We start from the raw sequence: 23,526 nt of genomic DNA on the forward strand, positions 1-23,526 counted from the left end.
GGTATCGCTGCAGCGTCGCTAAATGTGAAGGGGCCTTTAGACCAGGAGATCAGGACTGTATCATTACATCTCACACACTGAGAAACCTGCGCAGAGCTACGATGGGGCGGGCGTTTCTCTCCTCTGCGTGTTGCGTCCTGCTTGGTCAGCATCATAAAGTTACAGCCACAAAATTTTGCACAGTCACACGTCTGGACCCCGAGAGCGTCATAGGCTATGTTGTGAGGTGAAATTTTAACCCCGCGCTTTCCAATTCACTGAACAATTTTGCCCCTATCTACATAATGGGGCAAAAGTGAAAGGAAAAGTGTTGGAGGCAAATTGACAGCTGCCAGATGTGAACAAGGGGGACTTAAAGAATGAGAGCGATGGCGCCAAAGAGTATATACCATACAGTTGCTAAGGTGGGGCCTCGTCATGGGATACTCACCACACACGCCGGGCATATGAATGAACACACACACAAAATGCGCCACACACTACCACGTGCTTGAACACATACCACCCTCAGCACATATTTCAGCACACATACACCAACCTCGCCACATAAAAGTCGAAACACAAAAGTCGCAGCTCAATACTCGCTACGCGTAATACTCGCCACATGCAAAACTAGGCTCACGCAAAACTCGCCACACGTGCAAAACTCACCTCATGGGAAAACTCGCCACACGCAAAACTTGCACCCGCGGAAAAATTGCCACATGCACAAAAGTTGCAACACATGCAAAAGTTGCCTCACACAAAACTTACACTCACTCAAAACGCACCACACAAAACTCGCCACGCGTAAAACTCGCCATGCGCAAAACTTGCTCCACACAACTTGCTACACTAACCTGTCACATGCAACTTGACACACAAAAAGTTGCTACACGCATGTCGCCACACAAAACCCATCTCACAAAAGTCGCTACATGCATGTCGCCACACGCAACTCACACACAACTTGACACACGAAACTCGCCCTAAAACACACACAAGTCTGGTATTATCCTTCAAAAATAAAAATCTGATTAATAAGCAGACAAACTACAAGAGCAACAAATGTACCATATAGGAAATACGGCAGCTGTCAGTCACATGACCTGTCTATTATGTGTATGTGTGAGCTAATATATACTGCCAGGGGGAGGGCTTCCTGTTGGCTGGGGATTTATCAGGCTGCCAATTTAGCTTACAAATACTGAGGTAAAAATAATGACCAAATAACGTGTGAACAAGGTCTAATACAGGAGGAGATGACATACAGATATATACTATGTACAGGGGAGATAACACACAGGTATATACTATACACAGGAGCAGATGACCTACAGGTATATGCTATATATAGGAGGAGATGACATACAGGTATATGCTATATATAGGAGGAGATGACATACAGGTATATGTTATATATAGGAGGAGATGACATACAGGTATATGCTATATACAGGGGAGATGACATACAGGTATATACTATATACAGGGGAGATGACATACAGGAGATGATATATATATAATACACCTGTAAGGGAGATGACAAACATGTATATACTGAGGTGAAAATGAGAGGTGTGAGGTGAAAATGAAAAGGTGTGAGTGCAAAATGAGAGGAGTGAGGGAAAATAGTGGAGTGATCGGAAAATGACAGATGTGAGGTCGAAATGACAAGTGTTAGGGGGGAATGAGAGGAGTGAGGGGAAAATGAGAGGTGTGAGGGAGAAAATGAGAGATGTGAGAGGGAAAATGAAAGATGTGACGGAGAAAATGAGGCGCGTGATGGGAAAATAAGAGAAGTGAGGTGCTATAACAGCAGATATTTACGGTACTATGCCCAGGCAACGCCGGGCTCTTCAGCTAGTATAATATATATATATTTTAATTATACACACACATACAGTACAGACCAAAAGTTTGGACACACCTCATTTAAACATTTTTCTGTATTTTCATGACTATGAAAATTGTACATTCACACTGAAAGCATCAAAACTATGAAATAACACATGTGGAATTATATACTTAAAGGGACTGTCACCTGAATTTGGAGGGAACAATCTTCAGCCATAGAGGCGGGGTTTTCAGGTGTTTGATTCACCCTTTCCTTACCCACTGGCTGCATGCTGGCTGCAATATTGGATTGAAGTTCATTCTCTGTCCTCAATAGTACACGCCTGCACAACCCAAGATTGCCTTGCGCAGGCGTGTACTACAGAGGACAGAGAATGAACTTCAATCCAATATTGCAGCCAGCATGCAGCCAGCAGGAAAGGAAAGGGTGAATCAAACACCCGAAAACCCCGCCTCCATGGCTGAAGATTGTTCCCTCCAAATTCAGGTGACAGAGTCCCTTTAAAAAAAGTGTGAAACAATTGAAATTATGTCTTATATTCTAGGTTCTTCAAAGTAGCCACCTTTTGTTTTGATGACTGCTTTGCACACTCTTGGCATTCTCTTGATGAGCTTCAAGAGGTAGTCACCGGGAATGGTCTTCCAACAATCCTGAAGGAGTTCCCAGAGATGCTTGGCACTTGTTGGCCCTTTTGCCTTCCCTCTGCGGTCCAGCTCACCCCAAACCATCTTGATTGGTTCAGGTCCGGTGACTGGAGGCCAGGTCATCTGGCATAGCACCCCATCACTCTCTCTTGGTCAAATAGCCTTTACACAGCCTGGAGATGTGTTTGGGGTCATTGTCCTGTTGAAAAATAAATGATGGTCCAACTAAATGCAAACCGGATGGAATAGCATGCCGCTGCAAGATGCTGTGGTAGCCATACTGGTTCAGTATGCCTTCAATTTTGAATAAATCCCCAACAGTGTCACCACAAAGACACGATGGTTGGAACCAAAGATCTCAAATTTGGACTCATCAGACCAAAGCACAGATTTCCACTGGTCTAATGTCCATTCCTTGTGTTCTTTAGCCCAAACAAGTCTCTCCTGCTTGTTGCCTGTCCTTAGCAGTGGTTTCCTAGCAGCCATTTTACCATGAAGGCCTGCTGCACAAAGTCTCCTCTTAACAATTGTTGTAGAGAGGTGTCTGCTGCTAGAACTCTGTGTAGCATTGACCAGGTCTCTAATCTGAGCTGCTGTTAACCTGTGATTTCTGAGGCTGGCGACTCGGATAAACTTATCCTCAGAAGCAGAGGTGACTCTTGGTCTTCCTTTCCTGGGGCGGTCCTCATGTGAGCCAGTTTCTTTGTAGCACTAGATGGTTTTTGCCACTGCACTTGGGGACACTTTCAAAGTTTTCCCAATTTTTCTGACTGACTGACCTTCATTTCTTAACCCCTTCAAGTCGCGGCCCTTTTTCGTTTTTGCGTTTTCATTTTTCACTTCCCTCCTTCCCAGAGCCATAACTTTTTTATTTTTCCGTCAATATGGTCATGTGAGGGCTTATTTTTTGCGGGACAAGTTGTACTTTTGAACAACACCATTGGTTTTACCATGTCTTTTACTAGAAAACGGGGAAAAATTCCAAGTGCGGTGAAATTGCAAAAAAAGTGCAATCCCACACTTGCTTTTTGTTTGGCTTTTATGCTAGGTTCATTAAATGCTAAAACTAACCTGCCATTGTGATTCTCTAGGTCATTACGAGTTCATAGACATCTAACATGTCTAGGTTATTTTTTATCCAAGTGGTGAAAAAAAATTCCAAACTTTGCTTAAAAAAACAACAACAAAAAAAAAGTGCCATTTTCCGATACCCGAAGCGTCTCCATTTTTCGTGATCTGGGGTCAGGTGAGGGCTTATTTTTTGCGTGCCGAGCTGACGTTTTTAATGATACCATTTCAGTGCAGATACGTTCTTTTGATCGCCCGTTATTGCATTTTAATGCAATGTCGCGGCGACCAAAAAAACGTAATTCTGGCGTTTCTGATTTTTTTCTCGCTATGCTGTTTAGCGATCAGGTTAATCCTTTTTTTTTTTTATTGATAGATCGGGCAATTCTGAACGCGGCGATACCAAATACGTGTAGGTTTTTTTTTTTTTATTGTTTTATTTAGGATGGGGTGAAAAGGGGGTGATTTAAACTTTTATATTTTTTTCATATTTTTAAAAACATTTTTTTTTTTTTTTTTTTACTTGTGCCATGCTTCAATAGCTGGCATAGCCTGATCGGCTCTGCTTCATAGAAGCGATCATCAGAAATGCAGGTGTGCTGCAGGTAGCAGAAATGCAGGTGTGCTGTGAGCGCCGACCACAGGGGGGCTCTCACAGCAGGCCTGCATTAGTAACCATAGAGGTCTCAAGGACCTCTATGGTTACCTTCCTGATGCATCGCCGACCCCTGATCATGTGACGGGGGTCGGCGATGACATCATTTCCGGCCGCCCGGCCTTAGGCGCCGGTTAAATGCCGCTGTCTGCGTTTGACAGCAGCATTTAACAGGTTAATAGCGGCGGGTGAATAGCGATTTCACCCGCCGCTATTGCGCACACATGTCAGCTGTGCAAAACACGTCGCGACTTTGATGTGGGCTCACCGCCGGAGCCCACATCAAAGGGGGAGACACGACATGCGCCGTACTATTACTGCGCATGTCGTGAAAGGGTTAAAGTAACGATGCCCACTCGTTTTTCTTTACTTAGAATTTGTATTATGGCAAGAAAAAAGCAGCTAACAGTCTATTCAGGAGGACTATCAGCTGTGTATCCACCAGACTTGTTCTCAACACAACTGATGTCCCAACCCCATTTATAAGGCAAGAAATCCCACTTATTAAACCTGACAGGGCACACCTGTGAAGTGAAAACCTTTCCCGGTGACTACCTCTTGAAGCTCATCAAGAGAATGCTAAGAGTGTGCAAAACAGTCAAAGCAAAAGGTGGTTACTTTGAAAGACATTTTTAGTTGTTTCACACTTTTTTGTTAAGTATATAATTCCACATGTGTTAATTCATAGTTTTGATGCCTTCAGTGTGAATTTACAATTTTCAGAGTCATGAAAATACAGAAAAATCTTTAAATGAGGTGTGTCCAAACTTTTGGTCTGTACTGTACCTACACACATACATACACACACACACACGCACGCACGCACGCATACACATATACTATTCCACTCCACAGGCAATTTTATATTGTGTGTCTAGTTCAACATGAAACATTTGATGTAAGGTCTTCTATAAAAATATAAGATTTTCCTAAAAAACCAATTGAGTTAATTCATACAGCGTAAAGCAAGTGAGAAAAAGGGGGCTTCAAACATACCAGGAAAAGTTTAACCCCTTAGTGACAGAGCCAAATTTTTGAAATCTGACCAGTGTCACTTTATGTGGTAATAACTCTGCAATGCTTCAACAAAGCCCAGTGATTTTGAGATTGTTTTTTCGTGACACATTATACTTTATGATAATGGTAAATTTAGGTTGATATGCTTTATGTTTATTTATAAAAAATATCAGAAATTTGAAAAAAATGTTACAAAATTAGCAATTTTCAAACTTTGAATGATTATCCCTATAATCCCAATAGTGATACCACAGCAAAACATTAATAAATAATATTTCCCACATGTCTGCTTTACATCAGCACCATTTGCAAAATGTTATTTTATTTTGTGAGCATTTTAGGAGGATTAAAAATGTAGCAACAATTTAAATTTTTTTCAAGGAAATTTACAAAATGTATATTTTTAGGGACCTATCCATGTTTGAAGTGAATTTGGGGGTCCTATATATAGGGAAATCCCCACAAGTGATACCATTTTAAAAACAGCACCCCCTGACATATTGAAAACTGCAGTCAGGTTGTTTGTTAACCCTTCGGGTGATTTTCAGGAATTAATGCAAAGTGGCATGAGAAAAATGAAAATGTGTATTTTTATCACCTAAATGTCACTAACTTCTGAACAGGTTACTACAGCCGACAGACTCTAAGGCCACTATTTGGTCATGAATTTCCATGACAAACATCAGGACCACGCAATCATGATCTGAGACCACCAATTGGGATAAAGAGGAAGCCCCCACAGTCTGTTAACCGTTTATAATGATGTAGTCACTATTTACAGCAGCATCTAAGGGGTTAAATAGATTTGGATGGTGCAAACACTGATCGTGGCTGATGCAGCAAGTTGTCAGCTATCGTGGACAGCTGACAGCTACTGGATTGTCACCTGTATGGGGATATAAGTCTCTTATATCTCAGGTCAGTTAAAAGGCGTATTGGCGGTCACTAAGGTGTTAAAGAGTCGCACAGTGTAAATAGTGAGGAGGAGGACAGAGGTCATGTGATGACTAGGATCAGCAGACCAAGCCAGAAACATTATTGGTCTCTGACCATCCTGGTCAAGTCCACAAGAATACATTCTATAAAGTTCTCATTCATTGTAGAAGAAAAAAACAAAACATCTAGTTATTTTACTGAACTGCTGATGTGCCCACCGTGGTCACTCACACCAATCACCGGCCAACATGCTCTGAAGGTTACTGCTCTAGGGAAAGAAAGGCCGGCAGTGGACAGCAGAGCAGACTAATGAGAGAGTCATGTTTGTATTCTTGGCTTTACTATACTTTCTGCTATTAATACACTTTCTTTAACAACCCCTTTAATACTGGTTACCAGTACCATGGGAGGTACCCACATTCACTGGGCAGTACTGTGCATAAACGGTATGCGATTTATAACCAAACCCGCAGTGACCGCAGGGTGATGCCACTATCTGGTGGTTTCCTCTTTGCCCACGTAATACAGCTCTTCACCTAATAACTACAGGCCCCCATATGTGTTAGATGGGGCCGGCCGGCCAGCTGGTGTGTATGGCCCACCTGAAACAACACGAGGGGGAAACAAGGATTGGGCAGATAGAATTTCATCTTCAGGGGTAGATACACGTTGCCAGAGGAGTCTCACAGCAGCTTCCTCCTCACCATTTGCAAAAAAAAAAAAAACACATGAACACTCGGCCGAATGCTCTTGTTTATTGGCGGTGTGGGGGGGGTTGGAAGCCGGAGAGACCGCTCGATCAACAGACGGCCATCTCACAGGTTGCCAACACACATTAGTTGGCTGTCCGCTGAACAAGGTTTTGGCTAGTTGTTCGGCCAACAGCCATCTCAGCCGACTCTTCCATACACAGGAGCGCTCTATGAGAGAGCCGCCATCTGACACCGGCTGTCGGCTTACCCCTGGCTGAACAATGTAACTGGCAATCCGAAATTGGACTTGGGCAAATTACAACAACCAGTCAGCCAGTGCCCCCACACACATTACACCATTGGCTGAACTCATTCAGCCGACACCAGTGTAAAGTAAGAGGTCCTGGGCTTCTGAGGGTAGGGGTGGTCACATTGGTCAGGAAGATCACACTCCCAAAATAACCCATTACGGAAGTGTTATCCAGTCCAGAGAGATCAATCACATCCCGCTGTTATTGGGTTACATAGTCCTATTCACGGCAGGACAAAGCCTCGAGATTTATCTGATGCACGACAATGAGCACATCTGCCCGTCTGACTATGCCTAGGAATATGACACCGACTGCTCCAGTATACGGCAGCGGTATACAGACTACGCGTGTTTACTCTGTCTACAGACCATATGGATAATGAGGAGGGAATAAGCAAGAGATGAATGGAGATGTTCTCGCTAATGCCATTTACAGCATTGTCTTCATGTAAGCAAAGATATGGCCACAGGTGATGTACTGACACGGGGTCAGAGAAATTTGTAATTTTACCCGTTTGTGAGGATGAGAAAACCCCATTAAACAGAAGTCTAATCCAACCATTGTTCTAATTACTCAGCCCTCAATTAGAAAATCTCCACTCTAAGAATAAACAGGGGCCAAGATGGAGGCAATTTACTTGTGAAAAGTATTTCCCCCACATGCATGCACAATCTAGACTGACTCCTCAGAAACAAAAGGCCCTGTTCACACACATATCACACAAAATGGGGCCAAATAATTCAGGACTACTCTAGCAGCAAAAAAAGGCTAAACAAAACCAAAACTGAGGAAAAAAAAAACACTAGACTTAAAGGAACTCACGATAATCAATTTGTAAGGGTATGTGCATAAGACGGCTTTCCTTCAAGTGGGTCTGCTTGGAAAACTGCCTTAAAGAGCGCAAACTAAATGCTCAAAAGAAAGTATTCTAACATTACTTGCTGTTACATTTTTAAAGGATTCAGGACGCACCAAAAACTCTGAAAAAATGCTTTAAAAATAGGTCAGTCAAAAAAAAAAATTGTACAATAAAAATGCTCAAAGATTTTCAGGAGGGGGAAACGCCAGCATTTTCGTGAAGAGTCTTGCTCTTCAAAAACTCAGCAGGGTGAAAAAAACGTATGCACATACTCTTAGATTTCATCTTTAATTTGTATTAGTTACATAATCTGTTTGTATTAAAGAGCTACAGAATGCAAAATGGAGAAAGAAGGAGAGGAAAACAAACCGCACAAGGCACTATATCCACATGATAGAGTACAAGGTGCAATGCAAGCCGATAAATCTTATTGCCCACAGGACCAGGTGGGAAAGGTCGCCCTGATTCCGCTCCGTCATTTCACACTCAAGTGCCAATGTCTCACAGGACACGGTCATCTAGGAAAGCGAACTCTGTCCTCATAACAGATCTGTACTATGGACCACAGACGGGCAGTAATCCCATAATTGAGGGTTTGGGTCAAGTTGAGAAGTTTGAATATATAACCCTTAAAAAAAGAACGTTTATTAGAATAAGTATAAAGGCAACACCAAAAGAAAACCCAAAGGCACAAAAATGGTGATGGACTAACTGATAACACAGATAATATATTTCACGTGTGTGTGCTTGGATACATCATACTTTTTATACAGTCAAACACATTCCAGAAGAGCCACCGTGTTGTCTCCTCGCAGGTCTGGGATACAAGGCGTGTGGGAAGTCAGGGGTGAACAGAACGGGCTAGATAGTCTCTATTGGAAAGAAGCCCACGTACAACCACACATGGTCTATGAAGCCCTACGTGTTCACACTTACGACACCTTAATATTATTCACATATCTTCTCAACTTAGTAGGAAGGTATCACCTTAGAATACCCTCGTTAGGATAGGAGGTAAATTATTAATAGCAGGGGATCCAACCGATGGGCCTCTACCTAATCCGAGAATAAAGTGGGAGGTCAAGCCCGCACAGGCCCTCCCATGGAAACAAATTGGGTGACGGTGAGCATGCTTGACCTCCGCTCCATTCAAGATCCGCTGTGTTCTCAGATTTGGTGAAAGCCCAATGGTCAGGCCAGCAATCAATAATTACCTCCTGCACTACGGGTGGTAGCCTGAAGTGACAACTTACCAATTTGGCACAAACCCCTTTTTAGCACACCATGAAACACAAGATCTCATGTCAACATAGAAGACGTTCCACACCTCTGGCAATTTGTTTTTCCACAAGACCAGAAAGAAGATGTCTGGCAGCTGCTCCTAGCTCACTGAGAGAAGCAATAGATGGAAATCGTCAGCTCACCATGTGTTTCAGCACCTTGCTGGATGAAGTAACACCTCCCGGAGTCGTTTCCGTCTTGGACATCAGCAAATAGGGAGAAGGTGGGGGGAAAAAAAACCTCCAGTGATGAAATCAAGAAGGAAAATATCTTTTTATAAAAAAAAATATGAAACATTTTTTATTCGGTACAGTAGCACATTAAAAATTTTTTTTTTACAGACGGTGGCTCAGTGGATAGCACTGCAGCCTTGCAGCGCTGGAGTCCTGGGTTCTAATCCCACCTTGGACAACATCTGCAAGGAGTTTGTATGTTCTCCCCGTGTTTGCGTGGGTTTCCTCCGGGTACTCCGGTTTCCTCCCACATTCTAAAGACATACTGATAGGGAATTTAGATTGTGAGCCCCATTGGGGACAGTGATAATGTGTGCAAAACTGTAAAGCTCTGCGGAATATGTTAGCGCTATATAAAAATAAAGATATTATTATTATTATATGAGGAGGCGACTTGAGGCCAAAATTGGTGAACCGCGAATCTTTCTGGATTTTCAAGTTACAGACCAGAGTCTCCCACGGTTAGAATCTACGACAAGATCTTATTCTACAATATAACCAAGTTTCATTGATTTTTCTATTTGTTATGGTTTATCTTTTTCGTGGTTAACATTCCTTTTTTCTTTTCATACCGTCTCTGTACATCTATGTATGACTTGTGCGTTTTTTATTCTTCCTCTTAACGTTGTGTGTTAAATCTGTGTGGCACTTTATGGAGTCTTGTGACCTCTATTAGAAACCTGTCCACTCCAGGGTGATACATATACTGTGATTATGATTGGGTTCTCCATCCCAGGTTGTGGTGACCAAGATCCATGTCTTTTTTAATGCACTACTGCACCGAATAAAAATGTTCATTTTATTTCTATAGAAAAGATATTTCCTTCTTGATTTAATCACTCAAGGTTTTTCCCCCCACCTTCTCCCTTTTAGCTCACTGACCACTATCTACTGTACATGGCTGGCGTTGGTCTTAACTTGTCGGCGATTTCCAGTCAAGGTGGCCAGGCAACGATGATAACTCTAGCCATATACATAAGTTCGGGGTTAGCCGTGCCTCTAATAAACACGTGGTCAAATCTTCCCTGATCCATCTATTGGTGGACAGTCTGGATGTCACCATCAGACACTGACAACATTTTGAACTTTGCCTAAAGTGTATGGCTTGCATAAGGCTTTTGCTTCAATAATATCTAGCCTTTTTCTTCAATGTTTTATGGCTTTTGAAGAAAAAAAATATATAAAAAAAAAAACGTAGGAAAAAAAAAAAAAAAAAGGAAAAAGAAAGTCAAAAGGTATTCAGTAAGTTAGCAAAAAACACTAAAATAAAGCAAGTGTACAAAACTGCAGACAAAAATGAATGACACCTAGAGCGCCTTCTGCTTGAAAAAGGAAGTTTCTGCCAGAAAGATGCAATGGACATATTGGAGCGGTTGTCAGACACCTGTGACATCTAGCCCACCCAACGATGAGGTGCCCAGATTCAGCACGTTTATAAAGCAGTCGGATAAGTTTTCGATAACACCGATGGGCCGTGTGCCGACATCTTTTGTTCTGCAGAGGCAGCGAAGCAGCACTGTCCAGATATTTCCGCTCGTATAGTCGTTATTGGAAGGAATCCATTTTTAAATAAACCTTTTAGACGTGCAATAATTAGAAAACGTGGATTGATTAATGGCAGGAGGCACGAGGCATCAGCCTGCAGGTAAAGACATGTACATGTGTAATTTATGGATCCTCATAAATCAGGTGCTTCATAGAAAAATCCCATTGTTTATTTTCAGCTTGGCAATCTTTAACTCATTCATATAAAGAAGTAAATGCCAGTCACTACTTCTGCAACCTGTGCCAACAGCACATATGGGTGGCGCAAGCAATGGGCAGCAGTGAGGCAACGGGTGCCAAGCACGGGAAATATGTGCAATGGCCCGAATCTTTGGGCCTAAGAGAAAGATATCAAGAGTCCCACAGGGACTGAGGGTGAAGCAATGATCCGTATGGCACTACAGAATTTATTGGTGTTGTAGAATGAAAAATAAAAAAATGCTACATTACATTGAAGGGTTATTCACAAAATCAGTAGATTTTCTGTAACTAACCCCAGAGATACTGACATTTTGGCTCTGGAAACAGTGGCGTAACTTGAAACTCATTGGCCCCGATGCGAAAGCTCCAATGAGGCCCCCAAATATTTTAAATCTTTAATAGCAATAGTCTTTTTCTATAGGCCAAAGGGACTTTTAAGGCCCCCTAGGCTCCAGGGCCCGGGTGCGATTGCAACCCCTGCACCTGTTGTAGTTACACCCCTGTCTAGAACACAAAGAACCAGAATCTGCAACAGTCTTGGATAGAGGGGGAACGTGCATGCTCGACCTCCGTTACATTCATTGTCAATGAGACAACCAGAAAAAGCAGAGGACATCACTCATCTATCTCAGACAGTCCCACAAACAATATATGGAGTGGTGACATGCACGTGCCGGCACAGCTCCATTTCAACGTCGTTATTGTGACCGTGGGGGTCCCAGTGGTCAGACCCCAGAAATCAGCAAATCCTGTGGATAGGTGACAATAACTTTTTAAAGGCAGTCTGTAAGCACAGAATGACTGTTCAAACCAAGCACAAGCGCTCAGTGCACCCTTGGTGTGGCCAAACCGTTCCGCACACCTGCCCACCTACTTATACTACCTCTATCTCCAGCCACCACCTCTCGATTTTGATTCACAGCTCTGGCAGAGAAGGGCAGAGATAGATGTAAAATAAGTAGGTGGGAAAAAGCATTGAAATGTTTGGCCACGCCGAGAGCACTGAACGACTGTGCTTGGTTTGAACGGTTATTCTGTGTCGCTATATATATCCCTATCTTTATCTCCATATTAGATTCATTAGAGAAGACAAACAAGGACCCAGACATCACCAAAACCGCCATTTACCTGCAGATACAGGATTAATCTGCAGGCAAAAAGTATTAGAGCCCTGTGTAGCCGGATGACATGAAGTTTTAAGCATGGTGCAATCTCTGTAGCGGCTCTTCCAGAGACACCCGGACAGTGCAGGGGAGTCATTATGTCACCGGTCAGTACACTGGGAGTGCGGCTGTAATCGTGCCCTAGCACTTCGAGTGACAGCCCACCTACAGGTATCTGCAGAGCGAGCTGCCACTCAAAGTCAGCTCCCAGTACACCGAGCGGGGACGTACTCCTCTGCACCGCCCTGGTGACGCTGAACCGTTACACTGTGACTAAACTGCTTAAAATTTTGTTTTCCCAAAGTAGCAGCACTTTAAGTCAGCTGGCGACGCAGGGTTTTAATGATATTTACCTGCAGATTAACCAAATATTTGCAGGACATTTGCGTTTTTTGGGGGGGGCGATATTCAGTCCCCTTTAAGCGATGGAGCATGCTGAAAGAAGCTAGTCATGGAGCAAGATGCACTCACTGACCTTTGTGATGGATATGAAGACTTTTTCTAGGATGGCATTGGGCTGAGCTTTTCGGGGTCCAGTGCCCTGGAGGCCTAGTCGTAGTGCACATGGCGTAGCAAGAAACCTGTAAAAGACAAATAACTAGTCACAAACTGATATTACCATAATAATCATGAACCCTTAAAATGGATCTTTCTCCTGTTTGATAATGTTAAACAGGACACATCATGGAACAGTGGCTGCAGAGGTGAATAAAACAATTTTTACGTGCGATTCACTGGCGCTTCTTCGGGGGGGTCTCCGAGACAAGATTTGTCTCTACGGGTGTGTACTTCTTCCCCTGCATGAGGATGAGCAATCATAAGCAGGGAGCATTGTGCAGGGGAGAAAATAATACTCCCTCCTCTCTGATCTCTGCAGCTATGGTGTAGAGCTACAGCGGAGCTGAGTTATGTATCATTACAAACACTTCCACATTTCATCTCACAGCAGTTAGTGAGAAGGAAAAATATAGACCTGGAAGAGTTTGTAGCTATACCAAACTCATCTCTGCTATATCTATATGCAGTAGATGAAGAGTTACACATTACTAACACTTCCAGATCTCAGCTCACAGTTCAACAGGCTCAAACTAGTGAGAGATCCTTTCTATACAATTATAGTACAGTTGCTATACAGCTTGCTGACCCATTTCCATTCCAAGGCTTCACATCTCAGCATACATGCCAAGCACTCGGCTAAATTATGTATGTTTCCCTGCAATTATAAATTAAGTAAAGTGCTCTAAAAGTTCACTGTATACACTGAAAACGAGCAAAAAATGGATTTGTGCCAAAGTTTCTCTTTTCTCTATAGGTTTAGAACAAGGATTCATGGTGAACATTCTTGCAAGCAGTTTACAGTAAAACTACAATCTTAACCCTTCTCCTGCCATGGTCTTATCACATACGTCCTTGCAGGCTGGGCAGTCAGAGTCCAGGAAATTGAGGAGTCAGAGGCTTGGCTTACGCACTTCACAGCCCTGCTTGCAGGGTGGCAACTCAATGGCCAAGAACATATGCGATTCATCTCGGACAAAATTCCATCTCGGAATCAGAAGAGATTCAGGGCTTATTTTTAGGCTGAAATTCCCTGCTCTAGTCGTGACCCAAAATATCGGTTAAATTGAGAGCTGCAGACGCCCGACTTTTACCGTAACCTACATCATCTCAGGCTGGGCTGTGACTACAGCAGTGAATACCAGCTTCAAAATGACCTCTAGATGGCTTCTATCCCGGTGATCCAGGCCGAGATACAGCTCGTCACACGATCCCTGTGGCCAATAAGCTTTGGCTCCTGTACGGATGAATAACACATTTGGAGGAAGTAAGAGCAGAAGGAACAGCGCCAGCACTGGAGGGGAGTGGAGATATTTTACAAGGGGGAATACCTAAGAACTGAAGGGGTTGTCCAAGTAGTGAACAACCCTTTTAAACCAAACCAATGTGAAGCAATGGAAGGGTGGCAGGTGAAAAAAAAAAATGTTACAGCTTTAACAATATGGCAACAAACATTTCTCAATAAAAGGTGGGTTTTACTGTAAAAAAAAAAAAGTGATAAAATACAAGTAAAAACTATACATATTTGGCATCATTCTATCCATAATGACCCAAACTCAAAAGGAGCACGTAATGTATCCAACCTGAAAGCCATCAAAACGTCAGACTCGGTGTTTGTGTGGTCTCAAAAAAAAAATTAAAAGTAATCAAGAAGTCACATATGCACAAAAGGTGAAATGAAAACAAACTTGCCCTGCCAAAAATAAACTACATCAACAGAGAGAACAGTTCTGTCTCCCAGAATTTTTACACACACAATCATATCTGGGGGTGGGGGAGGGTTCTCTACACTAATACCTTAGGGACTCTAAAAATGCATTACAGTGCATTAGGGCCACGGTCAGTATTTGACATCAGTATTTGTAAGCCAAAACCAGGAGTGGAACAATTAGAGGAAAAGTATAAAAGAAACGTCACCACTTCTGCATTTATCACCCACTCCTGGTTTTGGCTTACAAATTTTTGCATTTTTTTTTTCCTTCCACTTTACATTCGTTCATATTTATCACCCGAAACTTCCTAAAAACACACACACACAGTGGCGTGTGAAATTATTTACCCCCTTTGGCTTCTCACCCATTTTGTTACTTTACAACCTGCGTAATTTTTGGTAATCCGATTTGTGTGTGATGCACTAATTAGTCTAAGTTGGTGAAGTGAGAAAAATATAGTCATGAATTAAATTTATGAGATGAAATAACTAAAAATGAACATGAGCATAGGTTTTCACCCTTTTTGCTGTGAAGTCCCTGCAAATTTGTTGCAAGCAATTCCTTTCATATGTCCCATGCTTAGTGACAGGACGTCCACCTGCGTCCAATGTCACCACACACCTTTCCTGAAAGGCCACAGAGGTTGTAACACCATTAAGCAAGAGGCGCTACTAACCAAACAGCACCATAAAGACCAAGGAGATCTCCAAACAAGTCGGGAACAAAGTTGTTGACAAGTACAAGTCAAGGTTGGGTTATAAAAAAAAAAAAAAAAATCCCAATCTCAGATGATCCCAGAGCACTATCAAAACCATTATCATCAAATGGAAGAACATGGTACGATGACAAACCTGCCAAGGGCCGGTCCACCAAAAAAAACTCAGCCCCGGGCTAGGAGAGCATTAATCAGAGAGGCAGCACAGAGACCAAAGGTAACCCTGAGGGAGCTGCAGAGTTCCCAAGCAGAGACTGGAGTATTAGTCCACAATAAGTCGTACACTCCTCAGAGGTTGCCTTTATGGAAGAGTGAGCAAAAAAAAAAAAAAAAAAAATAGGTTTTTACTTATACACAAAAATTGTAAAGCTCGTTTTGAGTTTGCAAAAGACATGTGGGAGACTCCCCAAATGAATGGAGGACAGTGCTGTGGTCAGATGAGACAAAAGATGAGCTTTTTGGCCACCAAGGTAAACGCTATGTCTGGCGCCAACACAGCTCATCACCCCAAGTACACCATTTTCGGCAAGAGGGACATGAAAAATGGTCAAAGGCAATGTGAAGATGGATGGTGTGAAATACAGGGATACTATGAAGCAAAACCTGTTTCAGTCCATCAGTGATTTGAGACTGGGATGGAGGTTCACCTTCCAACAAGACGACGACCAAAACATACTGCTAAAGCAACATTCGAGTGGTTCAAGAAGAAAATAGAATTATTCTTACCGTTAATTCGGTTTCTAGTAACCCACCACGACAGCACACCTGGAGGATGTTACCCCTTTCCTAATAGGGACAGGAAATGACAAGAGGTTAAATAACCCCTCCCTCATCCTCCCCTCAGTGTTATTATAAAGGACCACAGGAGAATGAATGCTTCAAATTATATTTATTCTTTTCAGAACGTATATTAAGCAAAGGGAGGGATTACTCCTGCTGTCGTGGTGGGTTACTAGAAACCGAATTAACGGTAAGAATAATTCTATTTTCTCTAGTAACCCCCCACGACAGCACACCTGGAGCAGTACCCAAGAGTAATTTTCAGGGAGGGACTACAGCACTAAGGACTTTTTCTCCGAAGGCTAAGTCTTCTTTTGACATCAGGTCAAGCCTGTAATGTTTGGAGAACGTATGGACCGAGGACCATGTAGCCGCTCTGCATATTTGCTCGATGGAAGCACTGGCTTTCTCGGCCCAGGAGACAGCTGTTGCTCTAGTAGAATGGGCTGTGAGCTTTCCTGGTGGTGTAAGGCCTTGAATTTGATAAGCCTCCAGGATTGCCCTTTTGATCCAATTTGCAATTGTGGATCTGGAAGTCTTCTTCCCCTTATTCTGGCCGAGAAGATGAATAAACAGATTTTGATCTTTTCTAATCTTTTCTGATGCATGAAGATAATAGAGTACCATTCTTCGAACATCCAAAGTATGGAAATGTTCCTCTTCCTCATTCTTTGGTTCTTGATAGAATGATGGAAGAATTATCTCCTGCGATTTGTGGAAATCGGAGACGACCTTTGGGAGAAAGGATGGGTCTAATCGTAGGATAAGCCTGTCCTGAAGAATCTTCATGTAGGGCTCGTTGATTGACAGGGCTTGTAGTTCACCCACTCTTCTGGCTGTTGTTATAGCTACCAGGAAGGTGGTTTTCCAAGCGAGTTTATCCATGGTTATGGAAGATAAGGGTTCAAATGGTGGCAGTGTAAGTCCTTTCAGGACTATATTCAGGTCCCAGGATGGAACTATATTTATGGGTCTTGGAGATATGCGGGATGCCGCCGTCATGAATCTTCTTACCCATCTATGGTTGGCTAAAGATTGGTCAAAATAAGAGCTCAAGGCTGCCACTTGTACCTTGAGGGTGCTGGGTCTGAGACCCTTCTCCAGCCCATCTTGTAGAAAATCCAGGATCTTGGCTAGGTTTGGTTTATCTGGGTTAGGTTGCTCAGGAGCACACCATGTGATGAACGTCTTCCAGATCTTTTGGTAAATAGAATTAGTAACCGTTTTGCGACTTTTTTGTAATGTTTCAATTACCCTCTTTGATAGTCCTCTAGTTCTCAGAATTGAGAATTCAGAAGCCAGGCATTTAGGTGTAGCCTCTCGGGATCTGGATGCAGTATTGGCCCCTGGTAGAGAAGGTCTTTGACCGGTGGAAGTGCTATTGGCCCATCTATCTTTAGACTGACGAGGGCCCCAAACCAACCTCTTTTGGGCCAAAGTGGAGCCACTAGGATCACCTTGAGTTTTTCTGCCCTTATTTTCTGCAAGACTTTTGGTAGGACCGGCAATGGCGGGAAAGCGTATGCTAGCGAGAATGTCCATGGCTGGACCAATGCGTCCACAGCTAACCCCGGATTCATCGGATCTAGCGAGAAGAACTGGTCTACCTTTGCGTTCAGACTGTTCGCGAACAAGTCCACTTCTGGCTGTCCCCATCTTTTGACTAGTATCTGAAAGACTTCTGGGTTTAGGCTCCATTCTCCTGGATGGACCTCTGTTCTGCTCAGGAAGACGGCTTGTACGTTTATTTCCCCTTTTATGTGTAGGGCGGATATGGAGAGAACATGTTCTTCGGCCCACGAAAATATTCTTGCTGATATTCTTTTTAGATCTTCGTGTCTTGTACTTCCCTGGTGGCGAAGGTGGGCAACTGTTGTCATGTTGTCTGAGTATATTTTTAAGTGGGAATTTTGTACAAGAGTTACCGCCGCTTTGAGAACTTCTACTGCTTTTAGTTCTTTGAAATTCGAGGATTGTTGTGCCATTTCGGCTGACCAGAATCCCTGGAATATGTGCTGGTCTACCGTAGCTCCCCAACCTTTTCCACTGGCATCTACTGTTATGGTCACTGCTGGGACCTGCAACCAGGGAACTCCTCTTATTAAGTTCTCTTTTTGTAGCCACCATGGTAATGAGGACTTTACATGCGGTGGTATCCAGATCTTTTTGTCTAGAGAACCTGGGGATCCGTCCCAGCTTGACAGAATATGTGTCTGAAGTATCCTGGTGTGGGCTTGAGCCCATGCCACCATCTGGATGCAAGATGTCATGGTACCTAGAACCGACATGGCCCATCTTAGAGATACTCTCTTCTTGTCCCGCAATGTTCTTATCCTTGATGTAAGCAGGGACCGTTTTTGTTCGGGCAAGAAAGAGGTTTGTCTGTGGGAGTCTAATAAGACCCCTAAAAAGATCTTTGTTGTGGACGGAACCATATCCGATTTTTTGGGGTTTATCACCCAACCCAGGGATGACAGGATCTGGACTGTTTGAAGATGTTCCTGTAGAATTGGAACTGTGGGGGCCACTACCAAGAGGTCGTCGAGGTATGGGATTATGCATATCCGCCGACTTCTGATGTACGCCATCACCTCGGACATGACCTTTGTAAAGATCCTTGGAGCTGATGATAGTCCGAATGGGAGGACATTGAACTGGAAGTGGTCTATAACTTCTCCTCTGGTGACTGCAAACCTTAGAAATTTCCGATAGGTTGGATGGACTGGGACGTGATAATATGCGTCCTGTAAGTCGATGGCTGCCATGACGAAGTCTTGCCCTATTAAGGGTACTGTCGATCTGACGGACTCCATTCTGAATCTTCTGTAGGTTACATATTGATTCAGCGGTTTCAGATTGATTATCATCCGATGGGTTCCGTTTGGTTTCCTTATCAGAAATAGGCTGGAATAATGGCCCTTGTTTCTTTCGTCTTTTGGGACTGTGGAGATCACATTGTTGATTAAGAGATCTTCTATCCCAGTTATCAGGGTGGACTGTAGCTTTGGTGTTGATAACGTTGTAGTTTTCATTCTTTTTTGGGGGTATGATGTAAACTCTATTTTCATCCCCTCTTTGACCAATCTTAAGGTCCTCTGATCCACCCCGATCTCTTGCCAGACTGGGAGGAAGTTCGAAATCCGACCCCCCACTATGACGGCGTCATTGCTTTCTCTGGTTTTGGGGTTGTGAAAGAAAAAGATTCCTGTCTTTCCCTCCTTTCGGATAGCTCCAGCGACCTGTCTTACCCTTTCCTCTGTATTGAGGAGTATGCTCCTGCTGAGCGCGGAAGGGTCTTTTCCTAGGGTTTCTAGGTTCTGGTAAGGTCTTTTTCTTGTCTGAAGCCTTCTCCAAAAGATCATCCAAGGCTGGTCCAAACATATACTTTCCTTTAAAAGGAATAGAACACAGCCTCATCTTGGAAGTCATATCCCCAGACCAGGATCTTAGCCAGAGTGCACGCCTTACCGAGTTTGACAGTGCGGATGATCTCGCCGTCACTCTCACGGATTCTGCAGAAGCATCTGCTAAAAAGCCTGTTGCTTTCTGGAAGATAGGCAAGGAGGCCAGAATATCTTCTCTCGGAGTACCTGAGGACAAGTGCTCCTCTAGCTGCCCCAGCCAGCGATGCATCGATCTAGCCACGCAAGTGGATACTGAATTGATGTTCAGTAAAGATGCTGACGTTTCCCACGACTTCCTTAGTAGTCCGTCCATCTTACGTTCCAGAGGGTCTCTCAGTTGGGAGGCATCCTCGAATGGTAGCGTGGTCTTTTTGGCTACTCTGGCAATCTGGACGTCCACTTTTGGGACTTCTGACCAGCATGACGCTGTCTCGGCATCCACAGGAAATCTGTCTTTAATTTCCGCTGGAGTAGTCAGCTTCTTTTCTGGGGATTCCCACTCGTCCAGAACTAAATCTCGGATGTTTTGGTGAATAGGAAACACCTGACGCTTCCTAGAACGAAGTCCTCCAAACATCTCTTCTTGCACTGACTGGGCCGTCTTCTCTTCCTCAACCTCCATAGTTTTCCTTACAGCCGTAAGGAGTTCTTCTATATCAGATGAAGAGAAGTAGTATCTCTCTTGCTGGACAGTTTCAGAGTCCAGGGATAATTCACCCTCCTCTGGGGGTTCGTCCGACGTCTCTCCCTGAGAGTCCTCCTGCTCTTCCTCCTGTGGATTAAGTTTCCTTTTCTTAGCCTCAGGAGGGGCACTAGGAGATGGTGTAGGCTGGGAAAGAGTGGCCAGAGATGTTTTAATCTCCTGCTGGATTAAGGTTTTAATCTCCTCTATCAGGGATGGCCGTTCCTCGCTGATAATTTTGTCTGTGCATTCTTTGCACAATGATTTCTTGTATGAAGAGGACAGCTTCTTCATACAAACTGCGCATTTGCGGGTAGTATTTGTTTTGCTTCATGATGTGGGTTCCTTGTCCCCCTAAAAAGGAAGGGGAGAAGGAATCATAAGACTACAACCCACATCAGGGAATGGACACCCGGGGCCAGACTACTCACTGGGGCCGGGATGGTGCTGTGTTCTGCAGGTGCAGAGCGCGAGGAAGCAGACATCTCCATAGTCTTCACCACACAGTGGTCCTACCTGCGATGTCTTCCTGTCCAGGGCCTGAATATATAGGCGACCGGACGCAGCACCTGTCCTCCTGGATGAGGACCTCCTCCTCCGGTGTCCGGAAGTACGTGGGGGGAGAACGCCGACGTCTTCCATGCTATCTGCCTAGCGTTCCTGGCTGGAACGCACGAGGAACTTCCTGATTCAGAGAAGCCAGCCGGCGCGTCATATCCGGCCCCCGGCTTCAGACCGGAAGTAAGCACACACGCGCGCGCGGTGCGGAGGAGGAGAAGGGCTGGAGAGCTCTGAGAGGCCTCCAGCCGAAGAACGCCTCAGACCTTACCCGCAGGCGCGGAATGGCGGCGGTGAAGAGTCCCGAGTCGGAGGAGACGGGAGCAGCGACAGGGAATGGACGTAAGTCTGATCCCAGCTGCCCGGCCAGATTATCTGTATTCCCCCCGGTGACCGCTGCCGGCACAGTGCACCTGGGATGACCTCTTCATCCCTAGTAGGGACAGGAAAGAACACTGAGGGGAGGATGAGGGAGGGGTTATTTAACCTCTTGTCATTTCCTGTCCCTATTAGGAAAGGGGTATCATCATCCAGGTGTGCTGTCGTGGGGGGTTACTAGAGAAAAACATGTTAAAGTCCATACCTTAATCCAATTGAGAATCTGTAGTCAGACTTGAAGATTGCTGTTCACCAGAGGAAACCATCTAACTTGAAGGAGCTGGAGCAGTTTTGCCTTGAGAAATGGGCAAAAATCACAGTGGCAAGATGCGGAAAGCTCATGGAGACTTATCCAAATGATTTGCAGCTTTAATTGCCAAAAAATGAGGCTCGACAAAGTACTGACATTGGGGGTGAAAAGTTATGCATACTGAAGCTTTCAGTTATTTTCTTTTTCTTCACAAGAAAAAGAAAACCAAGATGATCACAGTTGTAGTCATGTTCTTTACATGAACTAATGCAAACCCTCAACAACAAAAAAAGTGGCATTCCGGGTTGTGAGGCAGCAAAACAAAAAATGCCAAAAGGTGAATTTTATTTTTTTTTTTTCAAAATTTCATGAAGGTGCCCGTGAGCGGTGCCGTGGCATTATAACAATGTGTCAGGTGTCTACTTTCAGAAAATACACTAGTATAAGGGGGGTGGGGGGTCTTAATTCCTTTTTTATTTTGTAATTAAGATTTTATTTGTATACGTCAGATGTCCTAAGACTGTCCTAGTTACTTGAGAAGGTTAATATTTTATGGAGCAAGAAGTCAAATTTAGGCTACTAGATAAAAATCTGACGGTTAGAATGGATGCAATTTATCTTATGTAAACTGCAACTGTAGTTTAACCCCACAGGAAGAAATTGAACGTGAGCGCTGGTCACAGGAATGACAATGATTTGGCACATAAACAAAAAAAAAAAAAAACAGAGCCTTTATTTTTCTGGAGGTTCACCACCTATATTTTTTTTAAATCCCAAAATGCTTATTTTATGTAGAATAAAGGCAGTCACAGTTACCCACACAAGCCCTCCATCGTTACCTTTGGTCTTTGATATTACGGGTACTGACCACTGCAGCCAATAACTAGGCTACTTGGTCTTGCACCATTTAAATAGACATCACCGCTGAGCCTTGTGACTGGCTGCAGCGTTCATGCCTGCAACCACTACAGTCATAAGCATAGACCAGGGGCGGCAGCGGGGTTAGGGTCAGTTGGAGTAACTGTCAGAAGGATAAAGACTAGTAATGAGCGAGTGTACTCGTTGCTCGGGTTTTCCAGAGCACACTCAGGTGACCTCCGAGTATTTTTTAATGCTCGGAGATTTAGTTTTCATCATGGCAGCTGAATGATTTACAGCTACTAGCCAGGCTGAGTACATGTGGGGGTTGCCTGGTTGCTTGGGAATCCCCACAGGTAATCAAGCTGTCTAGCAGCTGTAAATCATTCAGCTGCAGGGATGAAAACGTAATCTCCAAGCAGTCATAAATACTCGGAGGTCACCCGAGCGTGCTCAGGAAAACCCGAGCAACGCATATACTCGCTCATCACTAGAGGCCATCATTAGTCTCCTTTTTGAAAAATCATGTCTCTACCCCCCTCGAGCCTCATTACATAAGGTTTTTAGACCACAACCTCCCACATCAAGCTTCTCACATAAAGGTGGCCATACACCTTAACGGGAAGCTGTCAGCAAGTTTTGTCCCATATGAGCTACAGCCACCGCCTTTCAGCCCTCATATACAGAATTCTAATATGCTGCATATCCGTCCCATAAAAAGAAATAACAGCTTTTATTATACGCACCTGTCGAGCGGACCGGTCCAATGGGTGTTGCTTGTCTTGGTCCTGCGCCTCCCTTATTTTGACGCCGTCCTTCTGTGCTTCGTGCGGCTGACGCATCCTACCCTCGTAAGGGCATAGATAAGTACGCCTGCACAGGAGCGCAATGCCGGGGAGACTGGAGGACATAGGACGTGTAATCCACATGAAGTCCAGAAGGATCAGGGTTAGGGTGCACAGTGTGAATATGGGTTTAAAAGAGTTAAATATTCACGTATATAAACCTTTTCCTTCCCCTTTCCATTCCTGGTGGTGGAGGATATAATGTTGGATAAGTATATTTTTATTATACACCTGATGAAGGCTGTAAGCTGCCGAAACGCGTTGTGTAATCTTCCATTTTGAAACGCTCATTGAAAGAATCAACCGGGGCAACAAAAGACGGCGCTGATCCTGGTCTTCATTTCTGA

At 43.9% G+C, this 23,526-nt stretch overlaps 1 protein-coding gene across 2 annotated transcripts in view; it reads right to left on the reverse strand.

The window, feature by feature from the left end:
• CERS5 (ceramide synthase 5) overlaps positions 1-23,526 on the reverse strand; it is a 93,685-nt gene that overhangs the window by 53,272 nt on the left and 16,887 nt on the right. For both annotated transcript variants that reach the window (XM_069758834.1, XM_069758833.1), the window contains exon 2: positions 12,918-13,023. In XM_069758834.1, coding sequence (XP_069614935.1) covers positions 12,918-13,023 — 106 coding nt within the window. The remainder of the gene's footprint in view (positions 1-12,917; positions 13,024-23,526) is intronic.

The sequence above is a fragment of the Ranitomeya imitator genome, chromosome 3 (assembly GCF_032444005.1).
Source record: "Ranitomeya imitator isolate aRanImi1 chromosome 3, aRanImi1.pri, whole genome shotgun sequence".
Taxonomy (NCBI): domain Eukaryota; kingdom Metazoa; phylum Chordata; class Amphibia; order Anura; family Dendrobatidae; genus Ranitomeya; species Ranitomeya imitator.